Source organism: Phalacrocorax aristotelis, chromosome 2, assembly GCF_949628215.1.
Source record: "Phalacrocorax aristotelis chromosome 2, bGulAri2.1, whole genome shotgun sequence".
Taxonomy (NCBI): Eukaryota; Metazoa; Chordata; class Aves; order Suliformes; family Phalacrocoracidae; genus Phalacrocorax; species Phalacrocorax aristotelis.
The window spans coordinates 89094265-89118510 of NC_134277.1; the positions used below are offsets into that span (position 1 = coordinate 89094265).

Sequence of the window (24246 nt, forward strand, 5' to 3'; positions counted from 1 at the left end):
CCAATACACCACCACCTAATTCTGACCAGGTCTCGGCTCACGCATCCCTAGAAACTATCAGCACACCACACTGCAGACCTGTGCGTTACTGACTGTAAGCTCCAGGTTGCTGTGAAGCAACCCCACGTGCCATCTGCAGAGCAGTCGCAGCTTTTCTGCCCTCCAGCGGCAGCGCTGCCGGCAGAGAACCCTCCCTCCTCCGCTCGTCTCCTGGTCAGGACATCCAAAGCAGAGCAGTGAAGTGGCGTGCAACACAGCCCGTTTCTTCTCAGCATCTCATGTTTTAAAGGAATCACGATTTCTAAGCCATGCCACAAGAAAATTTAACTGAAGGAGAGTCAGTAGGTGAAGCTTGGAAACAATCTGGTAACAGGATTCACTGATGCAGACGGGACAGGTGTCCTGGCTCTGGCTGTGATGGAGTTAATTTTCTTCATAGTAGCTCATATGGTGCTGTCTTTAGTTTTGTGACCAAAACAACGCTGAAAACAAATGCTTTAGCTATTGCTGAACAGTGCTTGCACAGCATCGCCGCCGCCTCTGCTTCTCACCCCGCCCCCCAAGCAGCAGGCTGCTGTGCACAAGAGGTTGGGAGGGAGCACAACTGGGCAGATGACCTGAACCAACCAAAGCGACATACCCTGCCACCCAACGCTGTGCCAGCAACAGGTTGGGGAAAGGAGGAGGAGGGAAACATTCCGTTTTGGCGTTTGTCTTCCCAAGTAATGATTACGCGTGATGGAGCCCTGCTTTCCTGGGGATGGCCCAACACCTGCCTGCCCATGGGAAGGAGTGAATGAATTCCTTGTTTTGCTTTGCCTGTGCGCACAGCTTTTGCTTTACCTGTTAAACTGTCTTTATCTCAACCCAGAAGTTTCCTCACTTTTACTCTTCTGATTCTCTCCCCCAGCCCACCGGCAGGAATGAGCGAGCGGCTGCATGGTGCTGGGTGGCCGGCTAGGGTTATACCACAACAGGGTACAGGAGTTAAAGGGAAAAACTAACAAAATGCGAGCAACTGTTTTCTCACATCCTGTCTATCACATGTACAACTTCACTACATTTGTACAAATAAATTAGTCCCTTTCAAGTTCCAGTTACACCTGTTTTCTTTTTGTGTTCCTGAACAAAGCAAGAGCTGGCTCTACGTGAGCCAATGCATTTATGGGATCTGAGATTCACAATTACAACCATGACTCAATTCAGAGTGCCAGACTTCAGCAGTAGTAAAACTGATTAAACTGTTGTCGTCCAGTGTAAATGAATATAAATGCATGTAAATGAAGTTAATTTGGGAAAAGGCAAAATAACAATGCAACACCCAGTACTCATTTTCTAACAATGAAAACAAAGCTTTGAGGAAGAATCCTGCAAAGAGTCTGGAAATGTAATTTTAATCAGCCCTGAAACCCTCCTACCATAAAAGTCAAACGTGTTATTTCTACCCTTCTTCCTCTATTAACACTCACTGAAGGATTTGTTTGACATAAGTGATGTATTATCACAGCAAGTAGTGATAACAGGACCTGCTAGCCAACAGTCGTCAGTAAAAAAAGCTTCCCCTGTACTACTATGGTCTGAAACGTCAAAACTATGCAGGTGAAACGTAATGCAAATAATGTTGAGTTGATATTTTCAATACTTCCCCATGTTCTGAAATCTGCAAAAACCTGCACCTTAGCTCTGGTCTACCACTTGTTTCCTCCTAATAATTTCAGAAGCCAGGCACCTTACTAGTTAATTTTACCCCAAGATCATACTTGGGACTTACAAAGTAAAGCGGGCTCAATGGTGGCAGCACAGACAAAAGTTTTGGAAGAAAAACTCCACTTGGCTGAATGTGTATAGCCCTGGAAAAAAAATCCTCCTTGTCCATAGATCAAGAACACACTTAAAGGGTACCACAAGAGGAAAACTGGAAGCAACTGGAAGCATGAGATCCAGGTCCTTTAAATCTTCAGATTGAAACTTCATACTTGATATATTTAACATAAGAGAATAAGTAGAGGCTACACTAATTTTCTGCTTGCTTCACTGATGACCTCTTAAAATGAGGATCTGGGCTTTGCTCACAAGCCGCTAATGAAGTTCGCTGCAGGAGCAATGGAAAAGGACCCACGGAATGCTATTCCTGCGCTATCAGTGTTTTCTTCCTATACTTTCAAGACGTGTTTTCTACAAATATTCCCACCTAAGACAAGATGCAACGGTACTTCTGAAAGAAGCCTGGAAACCACCAGTGCTAAACTGTGTTTTATTTCCAACAATTAGCCATTACAGTATCTGAAACAAAGAGTGTCCAAAATAAATAGCTGAGGGTGAAGCATCAGAATACTACCCTCTTCGCTACTGCTGTGGCCCCCTTAATGTTTCTTGCTTTTCAACCTTCACTCTTCAGTTTCTCCAGGCCTACGGATATCATCGATCTTCAGAATCATTCTAACAACCTGAGTCGCCAGAGAAATCTGTTGTTTCTTACCAATCAGGGTTTCTATAACATGCTGCTGCTTCATATCTGCCAAAAAGAAGCAGAAAAATTAAGATACCCTCTGCAAATCTAGATATAACATTTAACCCGAGATAGTAATTTCCACGTAATTTTGAAGAGCATTTTAAAATTATTACTCTTGGCCACCACAGTTGACAAGCTATTTGTACAAACTAGAGTTTTATGCCCAGGTTCTTGCCAAAGGTCTTGGCACATTAAGATCTGAACTCTTTCCCAACTAAGTCTTCTCCATTTGTAGCTTTTCACCCTTCTGTGTTATTTTTTGAAGAGTAGTTTCCATATACTAATATTAGAAGCACCTTAAGGGCTGAGCAATCGAGTTCAAATGCCGTAAAGCAGAAACACCTCAAAGATGGGTTACGAATTTACACAACCACAACATCTTACATTGTGTTCTAAAATCTACCTCCTCCTTTTTCTGAAAAAGCAACAGAATAAGAGCGTGAAAAATGTATGTCCAGACGAAACTAAGTTTTCATACACTGTTTTCTTAGTCTTCACATGCTTGTTACTGGTCTATACATGCACACGTACTGGTGCGAACAACACTAAAGACATTTCCAACCTTTCCTTTCTTCTTCACAAGCTGTTGCTCAAAACAACTGTTTATAGGGCTGCAGTGCAAACTGGATCACTAAAACTGCAGTATTTAAAACGCAGCCGGCTCCTGCCTCGTAGTGAGTAGCCTTTATTCTTGTACCAGAAGGTCAGCCAACATCTTCAACTAATCTGGCCATCAAATAAAGGTCTTCAAGCAATTATACATCTTCTACCTGGCAGACATGCATATATCTCTCCACCTGCATTCCTATTTATTAGGACAAGGGGCAAGAGCTCATAAATGAAGTGATGCACATGTTAACAGAGAAGAAAAAAAAAAAAAAAAAAAAGGCTGAGGGGCAAAACATTAAGTGTTTTGATCTTCTGAGAAAGAAAACCCTGTTATGCTCCTCCTTCTCCACACTGCAGTTCTTACCGTTTGTTCCTTTCTGCAAACAATCAATGCCGAGGGCAGGATTATTCTCTTTCACTTGCCTAGCCCGCACTTCGGTCATCGTCTGTATTGGATTCATACCACTGTTCTCTGAAAGTGCCATGGGAATTACCTCCAGGGCATCTGCAAAAGCTCTCATAGCATACTGTTCCAAAGACGGGCACTAGGGGAAAACGACATTTCAAGCTATTAACTCCAACGTTAGCAAAAGCAGATTTTCACGCTGGCTATAAAATATACACAATATGCAGATTTTCTGGGGAATATGCATCTCAATAACTGAACAAATACCTTTGGATGACAACTACTTGCAAATTAAAAAAATTTTATGCTGCTCTTATCATAAAAGGAAAAAGGTCTGGTAACAACTTTTTACAGAAGGGGAAATGAAAACTTTTAATATTGGTTATCAGTGAATGCCAGGAAGTTTCATAATATGCACTTTCTGGAAGCTCTTTCAAGTGTTTTTGGAATCTCTTAAGGCGGACTTAATCCTCATTTCCCTGTCACAAATTAAAGGCAGTTGTAACTGTTCCATTCTTACCTTATCTGCTGCTTCACTGACTGCCAAAGCACAAGAAATTTCAGCAGCACCACCACCATATACAATACGATTATCACGAACAAGATTCCGGATGACACACAATGCATCATGAAGAGATCGCTTTGCTTCTTCAATAATCTGGAATTATAGAATAGCATATATTTTACAACATACACCACTGAAGGCTATGAAGATGTATTTCCTAATACAGAAAGGGAAACTGCAAATGAACTGTAGGATCTTTTCATGGCTCTAATGCAGTGCTACTGCTGACATGTTATACTGATTCTATGGTTCTATGAAATACTAAGGTTGGAAAAGACCTCCAGGATCATCAAGTCCAACCATCAACCCAACACCCCCAGGCCTCCTAAACCCTGCCCTGAAGTGCCACGTCTACTTGTTTTTCGAACACCTCCAGGGATGGTGACTCCACCACCATTCTGGGCAGCCTGTTCCAATGCCTGACCACTCCTTCAGTGAAGAATTTTTTCTTAACATCCAATCTAAACCTCGCCTGTATATTCAAAATATACGATGTTAGACACCCAGTGGCAGAGAAGGAATAAAAAAAACCATACACACCTTTTCATTGTTCCTTTTTTAAATCCTCGAATTGAAACAACAAAAACTTACATGATAAGCTTTTCAATCTTCTGTATTTCCATGACCCAAAACACTTAGATTTAAATGCCAACATTATTTTCAGACTGCAATTTGTGTAAACTCCCAGCTTCAACAGATTTATAAGGATTTAACAAGTTATGCTAACCTTAAAAAAGTGCCTACAACCCTCCCCCCCCCATTTGTCCATACTGCAAGGAAAATTTAGGCAAAACCAAGAGTTAATATGCTTTTGAAACAAAGTGCACATTCTGCAATTTATGTATCAAACATTCATACCAAACTAAGCATCTCACCATTTTATTTCCTCCTCTAATGAAAATGGTCACAGCTCTGGAATTCTGACACTGTTCAATGACAAGCATTCTGTCCTTCGTTGTCCCAAAGGAGATCTCTCGGACAATACCCGCAAAACCCAGTTTCTCCGCCGTGAGTTCACAGAATCGAGGAACAATGCGTCCTCCAGTTGCAATGGCGATTAACTGCAGTTAAACAACCACCAATTATTTTGAGAAGACTTTTCCATTGTTTTTTGTAACACAAAACTAGTGGAAGAGAATTGTTAAATGCCCCCTCCAAAAGGTTATCTTCCCATCACTTCAAAGTACTTCAGGCGATGCCTTGTTTCTGGAAACAGTGAGACCAAAGCAAAAACATCCCTACCCACGTAAAACTTCTAATAAGTAATACACATATACTCCAATTACAAACCATAACCCCATTCATCGTGGGTTCTTCCCACAGATCCCCAATGGTTTTTCTCCAATACCTACCAGTGCACAATTTCGCAGTTCTACCCAGAAAGCCTGAACTTTTAATTGATGCAGCTTATTACTTAACAAATGTTTGAGAACTGCTACAAAGCCCAATTTGAGAAGATTTTACTTACTTCTATTTCAGGTCCACCAACCCAACGAACGGCAGGCAGCTCATTCTGGAGCAGCAAGTGATTCGCCTCATCATCAAAACCCCACTGGCAAATAGCAAGGTTTGCACCAGTGTCTTTTATCTGAAAGCAACACACACCATCAACCTTCTGACCAGAACTAACACTGGAATGAAAAACAATCTCTTCTTGGTTTTATTTCTCCTGAATTTCCCAAAAGTCTGAAAAAGACCCACCTGGCATACATAGAGATCAAAGTATATTTCAAACCAGAGTGGTATCTCTTTCTTACATAAACTCAACTTTTATTGATAGCCTCACAATAGCTTGTATGTTGCCTCTTATCAGGATTATTAGCTCATTTCTAGAAATAAATCGATGCGCTGTGCTATTCTCTGTAAAGGCTATGAAAAAAACATAGAAAACAGAAAAATAATCTTAAAGACTACCTGTTTCACCATTTCTTCAAACTTCTCCTTTTCGTATTTCTGCAGTGCCTTGTAATCTTCCACAGATGTGACATCAAGCTTGTGCTTGGTTTTAGGCTTAGGTGGTTCGAATGGACAAGTAAGGATTGCAATTTTAACATCTTTAAGCTCCTGTACAATAAAAAAAAAAAGTTTGAGTTTTGACCTTGGTAACCCCTCTTCCTTGTATTTGCCAAATATACAGATGTATCTTCAAAAACACAGACACGGGAGGAAATAGTTTGACTTTTTCTAAAGTGAAACTAACTATACCCAAATAATACCATCAAAAGTCTCTATAACCCGCTTACAAAAAAATTCTATAGCTTCAAGACACTGTTTAAGCCCTTAACAACCTTCACCAATGATCTTTTTATAGTTTGTTTTAAAAAAAACCTTCAGTGAAACCATTATTTGCCCTGTTGACCGTGACCATTGAGACTACTACATACTCCTCTTCATAGCCACCTTTTATGTACTACATGACTGATTCCACTAGTCTTCTGTTTTATAGGATAAGCAGTGTCATCTACTAGAAAAATATTTTAGAATAGTAGAAATTTTAAATTTCCTCTGTCTTCCTTGAATTACGCTGCACAGACTTGGGAAACCTTACCTACACCAAATATAATAAATGGACAGCTTCCAGGGTGTTCCAAACAGGACAACATGGCAACTCATAAAGCTTAAAAAGCATTTCCTGATACTAATTTGCATTCAGAATCTTCAGCATATTAGACACTATGGATGATTATTTCTGATTCAACACAGAACTCTGCACCTGTCCTCACTTACCTGTGCAGTAAACCCACCCTGTCCTCCCATCATTTCTCAATTTCTCAGGATTATTGTAAATTCTGACTTGGTCTCTTCCAACACAAAGAATTTAATGCTCCTCTCCCCTTTCTCTGTTGATATATGGGTGAAAGACCAATCCAAATCACAACACTATTTCAATACTTAAACAATGGTAGGATGGCATTTGAAGCAGACTGGACAATCTTATTTAAGGCATTACACATGAGACACACACACAGGGACATCACTTACTTTAGGCATCTGTGGATGACTGAAATCTTTATCCACAATCACTCCTTTAACCAACTGTGTATCTTCCAGTCTACCTCCCACTTTGCCTTGTACTTTGATCAGCTCAAAATCAACATCCTTACGTTCCATATCTGCTACTGTCAGTACAGCATTTACAGCAATTTCTGCCATTTGTCTGTGACAACGGTTAACTCTAGGTGTAAAAAACCAAATACAATAAAGTTGCATTAATTTCCACAATTTGGCAGAAAAAGTGCTTCTATCCATCTTGAGCAAAAAACCATATCACTATAGCTAACAACCTTTGTACGCTCTATTAAAAGGGAGCGGCCCTGCTTGTTTGTTCACAGAAATAAAAGATGCTAAATATGGCAGAAAACAGAACATGCAATAAGGTTTATTTAAGTAGTCTTTGTGGACAGTGTCAAGGTACGCATTTGAAACAAGTGAGAGTCAACTACTAAGAAACATTCACGTCACAGAAACCACTGTTAAGACAGCTCTGCAAGGGAAGCCCTTACAATGTCTGAATTTATACACTACATATAGCATCTACAATGAAATATACACTTATGGAACTATCCTACAAAGTTCTTTTTTCTTTTATTAGGGAAAACAAAAAAACCCCAAACCTTTGAAATATAACACATAATTATTTTTAAAAGGTTCACACTACTCTTGGAATTTGCTATGATGCAGAAATCTGGAACTAACAGGTTAGAATGAAATTGATTTTGCAGCTGTTTAACTGCATGGAATTGACCCTTTAGAGAAAAAGGATTCACAATTTCATATCCAGAGACAACAGTCCATTGAGAAATTAGCCAAAATCATACATAAAAGAGCCTTCAGCAGCCACTCCAATAACACAATTTAATAATCCATCAAAACAACATGATATCTCCTTTCAACTCAAAGTGGTTTTAAGGGAAACTTAAATATTCTTCTGAAGTTTTTGTGACTTACACTTTAGAGCCTAGCGTTGTCTTTGCTGTCTGGATAAGAGGTTCAATGTTCTGTGGATCAACTGGAAAGCTGTCACTGATTTTGTCTAGATGCTCAATAGCAATGCGAGCTGCCTGCTCATACCCGTCTGCTATTCTGATAGGGTGAATACCACGATCTAGTAACTGCTCAGCTTGTTCCAATAATGCTCCAGCCAGAACTATAAAGCAAAATTTTAGAATAATGTTTACTCTTCCATGGATCAAATAATAATTTTTAATACAGTATCAAAAGATTAAAAAAATATGTCTTATGACATATTCTAAGTATTCTAAGAGTTCAAGGTTTCTCAAATGACAAAATTACTCTAGACAATCCCCTCTTTGCTATGCTTAGAAAGAAAACTGCATTATGTTAGGCCAAAAAGAAGCATGGGCACCAAGGCGGGACAGGTAGATGATTATGGAAGAAAATTATGCAAAATTGTGATTGTGGAAGTACAAAGAGGACTCTCAACACCAACTTAAACTGTAACCATATGTAGAAAAGACAAAAAAAGCATATTTCTCATTAAAAGACTTCTAATACAAGAACTGACAAGAATACCAAAGCAGTAAATACTCTAGAAATGTACTACAGAAAAGCTAATTTTGTGTGTTACTTCACACAAAATTTCTCAAAATAACTCAAGAATCTTAATTTTAAAGCTGGAAAAGCTAAGTTAAATTCAAAAATATTTTCTTACCAACAACTCCAGTAGTTCCATCCCCAATCTCATCATCTTGGGATTTAGACAGCTCCACCATAAGTTTGGCTATCTGGTGATCCACATCCATCATATTCAGGATGGTAGCACCATCATTTGTCACAGTCACCTCACCATCTTTGTCCACCATCATTTTATCCAAGCCTAACAAAAAATATATTCAAAGCATAAAGGAAAAATCTAGAAAATCCCCAAAACCAATTACTGAGAAAGAACCATTAAAATTATTTTATTATTACCATTGGGCCCAAGGGATGTTCTCAGAGTACTTGCTACCGCCTTTGCTGCCATTATGTGAGACTATTAAAATAAAGAAGAAATAAGTTAAATCATTACCATGCATCCCGAAATCATAATATTAAGCTAAGAAGAATACAGGGGGAAAAGAGCTAACACTAATATTGTAATTTAACTGACAACTATAACTGGGAAAAAAAATAATCAATATACTAGTATTTTTTTTTATGCCAGAAACATTTCCTGTGCCTTTTCTCGCACATCTTGCACTTGCACCACTAAAGCGTGGAAAAGAGCAGCTAAAAAGACAACCCCGAGTTTTAAAGCAAGGAAGCAAGAGAAGCAAGCAGTGCTAGGAGGTCAAGGCCAGTATAATGTTGCTCTGTTCTTCCATCAGTATTTAAATCACACGCATTCACGCTAGGCCGCCTACTCGCTCAGCCACGGCCTTTCTTGGGAAGGACGAACGGGCCTCAGACGAGGGCTGGGTGCTGGGGGGGTGTGTGTGTGTGTGTGAGTTAGGGGGCTGCGGGGAGCCACCGGCAGTGGCCCACCGGCGCCACAGGGGAGCCGACCCCGAAGCCCCACGCGGCTCGGGAGTGGCCCCACGCCACGGCGGCCCCACAGCTCCCATGCCGCGGGTGGCGGATTCCCGGCTCTGGGGGCGATGCCTTCCCCACTCCCCCATCCCTCCCACACCCGCGTACCCAGCCCAGCCTTCAGTCCCCCTGCGCCGGACATAGGGCCGAAAAGACGCGCGGGACCGCCTCATCCCCACAGGCGCCATCCTCTCGCCCAGGCCTGAGGGCGCCCGCTCCCCGCCCCTAACGGCGGCATGACGCGGTGCAGCGGCGCCCGCGGGCGCATGGGCGGCCGCCCGCTCACCTTGAGCGCCTCCAGCCCCATGAGGCGCGTCTTGCGCTCCTGGTCCTTGAGGATGAGGAAGGGGCGCCCATACTCATCAAACGCCAAAGTCCCCATAGCCGACATGGCTGCCGCTGCCGCCTCTCCCGCACTCCCCGCCAGCACGAGCCGGACGCAGCCGCGCCCACCGCCCCGTGACGCAGCACGCACCCTCACGCACCGCTCCGCGCCTGCGCAGCCGGCAGCCACGAGACATATTTCGCGGGCGAGACTTATGTGGCGCCTCTAGCGGACCTTTCTGGAAGCATCCGGCTCGGTGGGAGTTGCGCGGCGCTGGCGGCCCCGTCCCCCAGCGCGGGGGGGGGGGGGGGAGGGGGGGGCAGGAGGAGGACAAGGGTGCTGTATTAGGTAGAATCCGGCCGCCAAACGCGGCAGTAGCGGCCTGCACTGGGTGCCGTGAAGGTGAAGGGTACGGACAGGCACACGGCAGGAAGGTACGCGCTGCTCCTCTCCGAAGCGCCTTCAGAAAGCTTTCGGTGTTCACCCCCGCATAGCGAAGTGGTATTGCCCTCCGCGATAAATACTGCCGCCGGGGCACAGGGTGGTGGTGCTTCGGTTCCGCGGGAGCGGGCAGCGGTAGGGTGGGAGGTCCGGCAGCCGGGGGTGTGCTTGTCGGGGGGGAAAGGTTCCTCCTTAAGGGCAGAGCGGTGGATAACTGCTTGGGGACGCTTCTCTGAGCGCGGGGTGGCGGGCGGGACGGTCTATGCCCGCGCTGTTGCGGGGCGTGCTGCTGCCCGGCCGGCTGGGAAGAACCATGGGGTTAAATGGAAAGGGCTTTCCTGCCCTGAAACGTTGACCTAGTGCTTCAGCATCTCAAAAGCAGTGGTAGTAATGCTTCACTCGGGTCTAGGGATCAGCTAAAGGAATGTACATTTTTTTCCTGGTACTGTATCTCCTTGATATAATACACTGCTTTGTCTTAAGTAAGCTGATAATAAAGCTCTTAAAGAAAACCCTCTTTAACATTGTCTCTAGGTGTGATGTCGCAGGCGCCAGCGAGCGAGAGGCAGGCAGTAGGCCTGTGGGAGGATTGTGAGGGCGGCCGCAGAAGGCGACGCTGGGGGCTGTTCGCCACTGCCGGTGTCGGTGGGAGCTTGGTGGCACTCTATGCTGTGGTCACCCCCTTCGTGACCCCAGCTCTGAGGAAAGTGTGCCTGCCCTTCGTTCCTGCAACGTCCGCTCAGATCCAGAATGTGCTGAAAATGTTAGAGAACAGAAGCGGCTGTTTAGTTGACATTGGTAGCGGGGATGGCCGTATTGTAAGTTATGGGCATCGCCTTCCTTTTATATTGCCTCTCAGAAAAGTGCCACATGCTCTAGTCGTGGCTGCTGTTTGCTCATATTAATGAATATCTTGTCCTTGGCATCTGGTGTTCTTGAGCCTTATGAAAAGGCTCAAAGCTGAGAAATGGTTACATTCAGTTTAGATGAGTAATCAATATTTTTTTGTTTCAGTCTTCCTTGCAGCTTGACAAGGTAGCGTACAAAACGATAACCTCTTCCTGTTGGCTGGAGTGAATTGCATTCACATGAAAAGATGCGATCAAAGTATTGGCATTGTGATTGCCAAAGAGCTGTGATTCTACTCAGGTTTATAGCTGCAGCACATGAGGCTGTGAGATTAAACAGCACTGTGCTTTTGGAGCTACAGCTCTATATTTACTATAAAAGGTGAATAAAGAACAAGAGAGAATGAGAAATGAGTGAGAGATTAAAAAAATGAAAATCCTGGTATTGTTAGAACTGTAGTTTTTACGCTGTTGTGCAGCGCTGGCTGCCTGGCTTCAAAATCAGTGTGGTAGAACTAGAATAATTACCAAGAGAAATGGTGAGAATCACCAAATGGCCAAAGTGTGCTTCCAGGACATGGTCTGAAACACAGTTTGTGAAATGTGGTGGCGAGGGTATGGTGGAGGATGATGTGGATTTTTTTTTTGTGCTTCTGATGTTTTGTGTACTATTTCATAACCGTCTGCTCCAAGTCAGTTTTAGCTACAGGATGATGCAGTAAGTGGGTTTTTGATGGAAACAAGTAAGTTCTCGACTGCTACCTGTCATGGTTTTAGCTGGGATAGAGTTAATTTTCTTCACTGCAGCTGGCATAGTGCTGTGCTTTGGACTTAGTATGAAACATCATGCCCAGTACATTAACTGGGAGGAGCTGGCGGGGGGAGGGAGGCAGCAATCGTGGCTTGGGGACCGGCAGCATTGGTCAGTGAGTGGTGAGCGGTTCTATCATTTGTGTTTGCTTTTTTCTCTTTCTCCCTTTTCCTTTTTGTTATATTATCATTTTTGTTATTATTATAATAATAACTATAATTATTATTTTATTTTAATTATTAAGCTGTTCTTATCTCAACCCCCAAGTTTTTTTTTTTTGCTTTTGCTCTTCCGATTCTCTTCCCCATCCCACAGGGGTGGGGGGAGTGAGCAAGCAGCTGCGTGGTGTTTAGTTGCTGACTGGGGCTGAATCACGACAGTCCTACCTTGACCTTAGAGGCACGGGTACGTGAGGGAAAAAGTTAACATACTGGGCATGACGTTACATGATATGGAATATCCCTTTGGCCAGTTTGAATCCGCTCTCTCAGCTGTGCCCCCTCCCCTCCCGGCTTCTTGTGCACCTGGCAGAGCATGGGAAGCTGCAAAAGTCCTTGACTGCTACAAACACTACCCAGCAACAACTAAAACATTGGTGTGTTATCAACATTATTTTCATACGAAGTCCAAAGCACAGCACTATGCCAGCTGCAGTGAAGGAAAATTTCTATCCCCGTGAAAACCATGACACTACCTTTGTCCATATTTTGGGTGAATGAGTCAATCATCTGCCACACTAAAAAATTCGAGTTGGAAATCCAAATCTGTGAAGGTGGCTTAGAAGAAATTGTGCCAGAGTAAGAAACGGAAAAGCCCGTAGGTACAAGAGAACTGCAGTTTCTGATGCTCTCTGCTCAGTATTCTGGCAGCTGATCCTCATCTGAGGCATCTAATTTGACTGGTTACTGCGTGCTTAATTCTGATTTTATATATATATACACACACGCACATATATGGGTAAAAATGTCAGATTCTTTTAGTGTATTTGCAAATGCTGTGTGCATGATGGAAGGCGCATTATTTCAATAGTGTGAAACACACTGTCCGGGTAATTGTGCTTGATAAGTTCTGTTAAGAAATGTGTACTTCTTCCTGATTTCACCTTGCCTGTTCTGTAATTCATAGCTAAATTATCATTTAAACCTTAATTTTAGAAACTGGTGTCTTTTTCTATTTTCCTTAACCTTTTTCATCTTCTAAAAATCAGTAGGCTTTGATCTTGTTTGAAGACCCTTGCAATATAGTTTCACAATTCTAAATCTTAATGTCTAATTCAGAGGAATGTCTTTGAAAATCTGTTATCTGAATTACCTTTTGCTTTTTAAAATGATATATGAAGCTTAGCATTGGATGAAAGCTATACTGTGAGATTTATGTGGGTTTCTTTCAGTTTTTTAACCTACATTTAAATTTTTGACCTACCTTTTTTAAAATGTAGGTCAACACATTACTTCCATACTCTTTCTATTGGGAGGTCATTTTGCCTGTTTCAGGGGTCTCTTGAGTGCCTACCCATCACTGCTTTTCAAATAATTTAAGTGCTCTAATTTTGAGCTTTTCTGCTTGTGTATTTCACTGTTCTCTCCATGGTCCTTTTTGGTACTGTTTAATTCCAAGGCAGTGTCATGAATATGTTTAATTAAACTTTTATATAAATCATAGATATACTGCGGGCTTTCAGCCTTGTCCTGTGTCGTGGTTTAACCCCAGTCAGCAACCAGGCACTGCCCAGCAGCTTGATCAGCCTCCCCCCGGTGGGGTGGGGGAGAGGGTTGGAAGAGTAAAAGTGAAAAAACTTGTGGGTTGAGATAAGAACAGTTTAATGATTGAAATAAAATGCAATAATAATAAATTGTAATGAAAAGGACAACAGCAAAGAGAGGAACAAAACCCAGGAAAAACAAGCGATGCAACAACTCACCACCTGCCAAGTGATGCCCAGCCAGTCCCTGCGCAGCGATTGCTGCCCCATGGCCAACTCCCCACAGCTTATATACCGAGCATGATGTCATATGGTATGGAATATCCCTTTGGCCAGTTGGGCTCAGCTGTCCTGGCCGTGCCCCCTCCCAGCTTCTTGCGTACCTCTTTGCTGGCAGGGCATGGGAAGCTGAAAAGTCCTTGACTTAGTATAAGCACTGCTTAGCAAGAACTAAAACATAAGTGTGTTATTAACATTATTCTCATAATAAATCCAAAACACAGCACTACACCAGCTACTAGGAAGAAAATTAACTCTATCCCAGCTGAAATGAGGACACCTTGTGAATGTTTTAAGTGGTTCCTTTTGTTCTATATACATATATATATATAAAAATTTCAAAGGGACTAGTCAATTAGTAAAATATAGTTTGAGTTTTTGTTCATTATACTAATAATCTGTTGGGGATTAAAATGTGAGTGACTTACAAAAGTGTATTCTTTTGATTTATATTGTAAATAAAACTATACGCTCCTACTTAGATGAATATACTTTCTCTGGTTCGAAGTGACGATTTGTTTTCTTCCTTGTAGGTGATAGCAGCTGCAAAAAGGGGATTCAAAGCTGTTGGTTATGAATTAAATCCCTGGCTAGTCTGGTACTCCAGATACCGTGCCTGGAGAGATGGGGTACATCAGAACACCAAATTTTATATTTCAGACTTATGGAAGGTAGGTAGTGCAGTATGTAAGAACAAGTCTGGATTTTTTGAGAGATTTCTATTATTTGGAAATAGCTTCCTGAAAGAACCAGAATGCTGCCTGGCCAGAAGGTGCTGTGTTGGACTTTGAGAAAAGCACTCAAGCCCGTGGAAATGAAGTTCAGAGCACAATACACTGCTCTGCTGGTTTTGTGCTTCAGTGAAGTGCTGTCCTTTTTCAGTACAGGCTCCTCAAGCGTGCTCAGACATGCTTGTGCCTGAAGAATGACATGGGGTGCCGTAATGTCAGGCACTGAGAGCTGATTCTGTGGAGTCAGTAACAAGACTTACCTAATATGCAAGATCACAACCTCATCTGACGTTTCATTAGACATGTTCTTGTCTAGCTGTGCAATGTGTTACCTGGTTTTGAGTGTTGCTTTAGGGTAACTTACATACATGTGACTGAGGTTTTTTGATAATTTTCAATCATTTGAGTCACAATTCCTTCTTTAACAAGGCACACTTTTTTGGGTCATACTTAGGTGGGCCTCTCCCCTGCTATTTGTGTCAAAGATATGGGGTTTTCGACTTTGTTGTTGTTGTTGTGGGTTTGGTTTGGTTTTTTTAAGAATGGTGTTTTGTAATGGGTAAAGTGGATACCAGGAATTCTGGGGAGAAGTGTGAATGTACTGTCTTTATCTTTGTTCAGAGAGGAGCACAGGAAAACTTCATGGCACTGACTGGAAGAACCCAGGCATTGGAATGCCTGGCAAGTCTTTATAGCTAGCTAATATTTTACAAAAGTGGGGGTAAACTTAAAACATATGTCATTTTAACATATACAGGAGTTATGAAAAAACTTAGTCATGAGTAAAATCATGTAGGTATTTTCTAAATTAATACTTTCTGTGCTATTAGAATTGGTGCCATGTTCTTGGCCAGGCGGTAGAAGTTTTCTGCTGTTCAGCAATATAAAGTTGTCTTTATCTGGAAATCTGTGTGATGAAAAGTTGATATGGGATCTCCTTCCTTTTTTTTAGTTTAAATCCCTGTTGAAAGGGGCTCAGTTAGAAGGATTAGGGGAAAAGAATAGTGAGAACTTCTCCAGATATAAATGCCATTTTCATTAAGACTTGTTCTTGAATTTTTTTTAGGTTTCTTTCTCCCATTATACAAATGTTGTTGTTTTTGGGGTACCTCAAATGGTAAGTTTACTATTTTTACATCGTTTAATTACTTTAATACCAAGGCATTCAGTGTTAGTACATTCAACTGCAAAATGAACCAACCTGCAGAATGTCAAAGGTAGTCAGTACTAATATTTTGCTATTTCATTGTTGCTTACTAATGTCCGTGATAAAATATGTGACAGCATGTGGACTGGAGCTTTGAAAATATGCATATTTTTTTGATAGGTATTTTCTGTCCATTAGTTCAGAACCAAAATGAAAACTGCTGTGCTGAAGTTGCTTGAGGGGAAGGTGATAAACTGGTTCTTGAAAATTTCAGTTTTTCATTCTGAAAAAACGAGGAGGTTGCAGGGAGAGGATGGAGTAGGAAAGTGTCTACAGTTGATTTTTGGGAACCTTGTTAGAGGAGAGTATTGAACTTTGCTAATGAGGTTCTCAAAAATCCAGATCACCTCAAATAGGCCAGCAGCTGGCATATTGAAATAATCTCATGCCCATGTTAGACTGTAAGAGTTTAGGAAGGGAGACAAATACTTCAGGTGTAATTGTTAGAGCACAAGTCCACAAATTCTTTGCCCTTTAGGAAAGCTTTGCAGCCTATGTTCATTGTGCCCCTGGGGAAAATGCGTTCTTCAAAACTGGTGCATAAAATGAGTTGTGTAGTGACTGCTTGAGTGATATATTCGATAAATTCAGCCAGACTATACATTCCCTTTGGCTTTTGGCTTGATCTAGTTTTCTTTTTCTTTTCACCAGAAGAGAGAAAAATCTTAAATATTGAAATACTCTTGATATTTTGATTTAGTAGAATCTTCTATATAGGTTGAATCCATATGGAGGAGCAAAACAAATATACTTCTGTATTGCTTCTTCCTCTACTAAGGCAGACGTGGGGTGGAGTGAAGAGCTTTATGTGATGCTATGCTGTACAGTATACACTGGTAATATTTCTGTAGTAGTAACGGGAAGATGCAGCAAGGAGCATTGTAAAGCTTCCCTATTCTCTGCTTGTTTTTTAAAGTGTTGGAATTAAATACCTACTCCAGATTCAAATTGTAATGTGTGTTGGAAACTGAAGAAAAAATGCATTTGCCCCTGTACTTTTGGGGGGGGTGTATTAGTGAGAACTACGATGTTGTGCTGCAGATGTTGCCAGGTTTGGATGTTACGTGCTCTCTAGCTTGAGTTCCAGGAGGGGGCAGTATAAAGATTTGAATTTGCAGTCAGAAATTCTGCAGTTGCACTGAGGGGAAAAGTGAGGGTGAAAAAGGATATTTCAGTAAACTAGAAATAAACAAATGCCCTGGGAAAATGTGGGTAAACCTAGCAGAAATACTGGCTTAACTTTAAATGTGATATTATAAAGTGGGATAGATTAGTAACAGATAACGATAGAAGGAGTAGCTATAGGGCTCAGAATAACTTCAGTAAATTCAGTAAGTAGTAGGCTAAATTATTCCAGTAAAAATACTGTCATAAATATAACGGATCCAAACATGTGAAGTACTGTGTTTCCTGAGCATTCATTTGCTCGTGATCCCGTTTAAATTTACTTCAGAAGTTGTAAACACTTAGCCTCCTGAATGATTAAGCATTGGTTTTCTAGATACTTGAATGCATTTTCTGTTTGGGGATTGTGTTTTTTTTTTTTTGAGGGCAATAGATCTATTTAGCTTTTTTAATACTACTGGTCTGATTTGATGCTGTCACACAGTGCTTTTATTTCATATCCAAGATTAGCACACAGAATTTGGATTTATTGATCTTCAGGGAAGACTGAGGCCTCTCTGTTCTTGCAAGCATCGGGGTGAAAGTGTGTTTATGAGTCATTGCAGAGAGACTTTTACTTGTTCAGGGTGGAATGACAGAATTCTTACAGGTGTTCATGTTCACAGCTTCTGTGTATCTTAACTGATTATATTCTGTACAAAAGGTTTACTAAACTGTTCACTTATGTAGACATACCAAAAAACCCCAACCCTGGCTTGATATAAAACATAGTATGATTATAACACCTAATGTTACAGAGAGATTTAGCTTAAAAACTGGTTTTACTGTTTGGTTCAAGGATACAATTCTTTTTGGCTGAACTGTTAATGATGTTTTCTAATTTGAGCTAATAGAGACATGAAATGTCACTGATTTTCATAATTACTCATTAAAAATTAGGCTATATTTGTAATTTCTATAACAACTTAGTTCATCCTTTTCTGGTGTCTCAGCTCAGTTTGAGATGCCAAAGAGGGCTTATTTTTCTAGTTTATTTAAGGTGTAGTAGCAAAAATGTTTAAAAGCATTTGCTGTGTGTATGAAATCAGAGCATAGAATGCTTAAAAATACTCAGAGGTAACTCTTTTATATATTAGATCTATGGCTATAATTTTTGTGAAATATTCCATTGTAAGCTTAAATGTAGCTATAATAGGATGTTACATCAAAGGCACACCCTGTACGTATGTGATAGTGGAAGCTGTCTGCAGCCTTTGGAAATATATTTTCTTCAGTCTTGTTTTCTAATAATGCTCTGTTGTGTTTTTTTGCTTTTTGGTGAAAGTTTTATGTACTTTGTCCTTCATGACTTGAATTGAGCTGTATTTGTAAATAATTACTGTCCTTTTAACCTTTTAAAATCTAAATGTTATGTCATGATATCAAAATAAATAGATATTTACATGTAATAGAAGTTACCTGTGGAGCTTGCTGTTATAATTACTCCCTGAAATAGACACAGTATGAATAAAAGGAATTCCAAATGGATGTTCACTGATCTGCTTAAGCATAACATCAGATTTTTCCAGAGGACAAAAATGGCTAAATCTGTCAAGTTTCATTTTTTTCTTTTTCCCAGAACATAATCACTCTCTGGGATGGGAAGAAAATTACTTTGAAGTCTAGATGTGTTAATTCACTTAATCCATAGCAGAATTTGTGAAGTATTTACTGGAGATAGAGTATCTGACTAGGCAGGGTGTTGCTGTGTTCTGGAAGAGTAGTGATATTTCCCTTGACTTGCATACCTACTCAATTTTTGCAAATGGAGGAAAGCTAGACTGTAGGTGTTTAACCAAGGAGAGTTGCACAGTGGTATTTGACATGGTCCTGCCAACATCCTTCTCTCCATATTGGAGAGAGATGGATTTGATGGGTGGACTTGTTCGGTGGGTAAGGAATTGGCTAGATGGTCACATCCAGAGAGGGGTGGTCAATGGCTTGATGTCCAGATGGAGACTGGCGGCAAGTGCTGTCCCTCGGGAGTCGTATTGGGACCAGCACTGTTTAATATCTTCATCAATGACACAGTGGGATCAACTGCACCCTCAGCAAGTTTGCAGATGACACCAAGCTGAGTGGTACAGCTGACATGCTTGAGGGATGGGATGTCATCCAGAGAGACCTGGACAAGCTCAAGAAGTGGGCCCATGTGAACTTCATGAGGTTCAATGAGGCCAAGTGAAGGTCCTGCACCTGGATTGGGGCAACCCCTGGTATCAATACAGGCCAGGGATGAAGAGATTGAGAGCTGCCCTGCAGAGAAGGACTTGGGGGTACTGGTGGATGAAAAGCTGGACATGAGCCAACAATGCACTAAGAGCCCATGAAACCAGCTGTATCCTGGGCTGCATCAAAGGAAGCATGGCCAGCAGGTCGAGGGAGGTGATTCTGCCCCTCTACTCTGCTCTGGTGAGACCCCACCTGGAGTGCTGTGTCCAGCTCTGGGGTCTTCGGCACAGGAAAGACATGGACCTGCTGGAGCGGGTCCAGAGGAGGGCCGCAAAAATAGTCGGAGGTATGGAACACTTCTATGAAGAGAGGCTGAGAGAGTTGGGGTGGTTCAGCCTGGAAAAGAGAAGGCTCTGGGGAGACTTTATTGTGGCCTTTCATAATTGAAGTGGGCTTATAAGAAAGGTGGGGACAAACTTTTTAGTAGGCCCTGTTGCGATAGGACAAGGGGTAACGGTTTTAAACTAGAAGAGGGTAGATTGAGACTAGATATAAGGAAGAAATTTTTTTACAGTGAGGGTGATGAAACACTGGAACAGGTTTCCCAGAGAGGTGGCAGACGTCCCATCCCTGGAAATGTTCAAGGTCAGGTTGGACGGGGCTCTGAGCAACCTGATCTGGCTGAAGATGACCCTGCTCACTGCAGGGGATTTGGACTAGATGACCTTTAAAGGTCCTTTGCAACCCAAACTATTCTATGATTCTCTAATTCTGTATGCTGTTCCATACAGTGCTGCTGCAGGGGCTTACATGTGTATGTCACCAGGCTGGAGCCAGCAAAGCTTAGCTTCAGTAGTATTTAACATACCAGTACTTTACCATACAGTGACAGCAGAATGTTTGCTTTGGGTTGTTGGCTGTGTGATGTTTTGAGTGTCCCAGGATCTGTCTTGGGATTAGACTGGAAATTGAGAGGCACTGGCTTTTGAGTATCACAAAATGGTTGATGTGACTTGGAGTGTCATAAATAGCATAAATTCAGGGAGCTGAAATTCCATTCTCTACAGAGAAGAATCCTACTGAAGAGAATAATGAATTGAAACATGCAAAGTATTTTCTTAATTTGTGCATTGGTTTGGTGTTTTTTTTTTTTTTTTAATCTAAGGGATTGTCTACAGGTTTTGATCGGCTTTTTAGAATTTAGGGTTACTGTTTTCTTGATATCACCAATCAGGGCACAATGACCATTTCCTAATTTTAGATATTCTTTGTCAAGGCATCAAAGCCAAAATGTATATCATGAATACTTACCTAAATTTCTTTCCAAAAAACCCTCAGAGATTGGACTTCTCTTGAACACTTGTATTAGGTTCTAAAGAGAATGCTTCTGTTTTTTACTGCTTCTGAAAGCTTTTTATTGTTGCTCAACAGATGCCACAGTTGGAGAAGAAGCTGGAAGAAGAACTTGAGTGTAATGCCAGAATCGTTGCCTGTCGTTTTCCTTTCCCTTGCTGGATCCCAGATCATACTACTGGAGAGGGAATAGACACTGTGTGGGCCTATGATTTGAAGTGTTCTAGAGGATGTGAAACAAAAAGCTTGGAAATTACACCAGAGGCAGAATCCTAAACATCTAATTTGGGTTTTTGTACTGAATTTTTTGGCTTTGACTTCACCTGTTAAAGATAAGATTAATGTGAATAGAGTCCCAGCATTTGGAGATGCATATTCACTGAAATAACTGAAGTATACTGGCTATCTGAAAGCACACAAAGGTTGGTGAAAGGTGTAGTTAAATGGCTTAATGTAGTTAGTAAAAATTATGAGAAAGTTTTATAGAAGCAGAAAACTTTAACATGGAAAATGGGAGAAAACATGGTTTGCTACTGTTCAGGGGAATATATGTGTAAGTTAAAATGCTCAAATTGGCAAACTTAATGTGTGCTTTCTTTCTGAGCCTACATAGCATTTGTTTTTGGTGTTGGAAGTGGTGTGCAATTGGTTTCTCAAATGAGCTGTGGTTCCCAAATGTCTTCATTATCTATGCCAGGTGGGCATAATGCTACATGCATCAAACTGGTGCAGACTGAGCGTGGTGACGATACCAATGTTTTACACATCAGCCTTGAATGTGTACTTTTTAAAGCTGAATATGACACAACAAGCAAATATAACAAGTTGCTTATTCATTAACACAAGTGCAGCCCTTGATTATCTTAATGTATTTTAATTTAACTTGTTATGTGAAGGCAAAACTGCAGAAATGTGCTCTTACTGAACACTTACTGGTCTGAGCCTTTGCAAATGACCATGATTTTTGGTAACCTCTCTGACTTGGGAAGGGTTTCAAAAGTCACCTACTTGGCAGTGAAGTGTCACCACTTCTGTGTGGTCAAACCTTGGATAAGGTATGGGTAAGAGTTGTTTACTGGAATATGTCATGAAGGCGCTCTGTGATTCCTAAGGCCGTTGGTGTGACTAGTTCAGTTAAATCTTATCAGACCTCATTTAATTTATAGTGAGAGGGGAAAGGTTTTCAGTCAGCCTTTTTTTGCCCCCTCTACTTTTCTATGCCATCTCATGAGATCTCAAACTCATGGCATCACTGCATGGCTTTTCCTTGGAAGTGAAGCAAGTTCTCTCCATCTTTTTGCTGATACTGGTTTGCAGTGGAGTACTCTCACTGCCCTGACATTTTCCTTTTCTAACATGGTTACAGCACTTTTCTGTTTTGTAACAGTCTGATTACTTGGTCCTTCGTTTGGTTCCCAGGTAAAGTTTTACTGTTTTCACCCATTAACAGTTAGTCAAAGGTCATAGTTAGCCTCCCCTAGCCCCAGTTAACATATAGACTGTTAAACAGTGACTATGTAAGTTTGTCAGACCTTTGCTTGTATGATACTCATAGAACAAAGCTCAAACAGGCTAGGAAATTGTCACCTAACAAAGTTACCACACCTAAATTACCTCAGGCCAAGAGAAGTGCTGAGACCCTGCAATTTCAGGTAAATACAAAGCCTGTGACATTTTATTAGGCACTGGGAAAGTGCATTTGCTCTACTATAGTATCTGACTTGAAGAGAGGTTAAATGTTATTTGGGATGTGTATTTTATTTTTGGTGAGAGGGGAGGAGGAAGGAGAATTTAAAATACAAATCTACACAGAGATTTGAAATGGAGCTGTCAAATGGTTTTGTCCTGATAACGTATACAGAGCAGAAGAACGGAGCAAATGTATCTGTTCTGGAGTTTACAAAGGAGAGATGATTTCAGCCTCACATGGCAAGGCACAGCTGTAGATGTGGAGACTGTATATGTCGAAGAACACTGATTTTTGGTAAGCAGTCTTTTACAACTTTTCACTGCGGTGTAACAAAGTACATCTTGTAAAACTGCACTAAACTCTTTCTTCCATGATTTAAGTGTTAACAATTATTACACAGTGACAGGACAGGGCCACAGTGGCTTATCTCAAATGGCTGACTTTAATATCCCAAGGCAATAAAACTGGAACCTCGAACAAAAGAAATCTGAAACTATTTCTATTGGAAAAACACCATACAAATAGGAAATTAGCTAATTAAGCCAAGTCCTTCCTCAAATGATTATAAAAGAGAAGAGGCAAAAGATTTTGATGCAGTGAATTGTGTCTCATTGGCAGTGCAGTTCTTTGACCCAAGTTTCTACTGCCTACTTTTATTAAAGTTAGTTTGCAGGGAAATAAGCAGATATTTACTTTTTCTGCTGTGTTTGACTATATATTTGTCTGTTGCATTATCATTTGCTTGTTAAAAGGTAAAACTGAATTTCTCAATTCTACCTGTGGTAAAGACTGCGGGGCATCTACTTCTTAGTTACCACCTATTGCTCCAGAAATACTTGTTGAGGAGGGTGAGATAGAATTAATGCTGTGATGGCCTGAGCTTTAGGAGCAGTAAGTGCTGTCCTCAAGGCAGAGAGATTTATGAATGCTTTTAAAGTAGAGCAGAGGGCTGTTTCTTGCTCTGACCATTTACTTTTGGGCACCTACGCTGAGATAGTGATCTGAAGGTTAGGAATTCCTTATTACATAAGGTAATGTGCTGTATTTCCTGTTTCCATGGCTGAAGTGTGAAATGGAAAGCAAATAGCTCCACTTACACAGGGGGACTGGGAAAGCATTCTCTTGTCATATTGTCCTCAATTTTTCTATCACTTGCTATGTTCATTTGATAGTTTACAAGATAAAATATTTAACTGTGACTTCAGTTATCACTGTATGGATTATTATGTTGATACGCTTCCAATTGCTAGGGTAATGTATTATGATTTTATTGATATGCTACTTCAGAGTACAAATTTGTTTCTTCTGAAAACCAGGAAGACTTTAGAGAAATGGCTTAATCAAATTATAGTGTAGGTCTGAAGCCAAAAGAAGGAAACCTTCAAGCTACACATGCTGTTCAATACCAAAGTAATTCAGATACACATAAAAACCTATAGTTTATCTTTGTTTATGTCTTCTAGTAAATCACTTGCCTTTTGGGAGTTACTTGTTTTATTCCTTCCTTGCCCTGCCAGATATTAGCAAAGAAGTTGCTACATTGCTGAATGAGTAATGCTTTCCTGAAATATTGTAGAATTTGACCTGTTTGAAAATAATACAGGTCAGAGTTTTTCAGGAGTCAGACTTTCAAACTGTTTGTTTTTTGTTTGTTTTTTTTTTTTTTTACATCATGTCCCCACAGGCTTTGTGATGCACGGTCACTTGTACGAATGCAGCATCTGAGTGTTGCAATTCTAATTGTGTAGTTGTCTGTTTTACATTAATTGGCTTTCTAGGGAGAACAGAGGGGTATGGCTACAAGAGAGCCATCTGATACACAGGTTGCTCAGCATACTGCACAGTCACTACAGCTCCACAGCAATGTGAACCAAGCTTGTCCAGACTTGCTCGTGAAACGTG

At 41.1% G+C, this 24246-nt stretch overlaps 2 protein-coding genes across 5 annotated transcripts; one reads left to right on the top strand and one right to left on the bottom strand.

Moving 5' to 3' along the window:
• Positions 1-2237: 2237 nt before the first annotated feature.
• CCT5 (chaperonin containing TCP1 subunit 5) lies at positions 2238-10109 on the bottom strand. The gene is made up of 11 exons (XM_075084293.1): positions 9908-10109; positions 9025-9085; positions 8765-8929; positions 8041-8239; positions 7075-7267; positions 6007-6156; positions 5561-5680; positions 4968-5153; positions 4048-4185; positions 3486-3666; positions 2238-2515 (listed from the first exon to the last, which is right to left on the bottom strand). Exons 1-11 carry the CDS (start codon positions 10010-10012, stop codon positions 2388-2390), a joined length of 1626 nt encoding a protein of 541 aa, XP_074940394.1. The 5' UTR covers positions 10013-10109; the 3' UTR covers positions 2238-2387.
• A 136-nt stretch (positions 10110-10245) lies between these two features.
• On the top strand, positions 10246-22469 carry ATPSCKMT (ATP synthase c subunit lysine N-methyltransferase). Of its 4 annotated transcripts, none has more exons than XM_075084294.1 (5): positions 10246-10380; positions 10922-11205; positions 14561-14698; positions 15825-15875; positions 20733-22469. In XM_075084294.1, exons 2-5 carry the CDS (start codon positions 10927-10929, stop codon positions 20928-20930), a joined length of 666 nt encoding a protein of 221 aa, XP_074940395.1. In that variant the 5' UTR covers positions 10246-10380; positions 10922-10926; the 3' UTR covers positions 20931-22469. The 4 variants fall into 4 exon arrangements, with proteins under 4 accessions (XP_074940395.1, XP_074940396.1, XP_074940398.1 ...); XM_075084295.1 differs by lacking the exon at positions 10246-10380 and adding an exon at positions 10456-10522; XM_075084297.1 differs by lacking the exon at positions 10246-10380 and adding an exon at positions 10478-10829.
• Positions 22470-24246: the final 1777 nt, after the last annotated feature.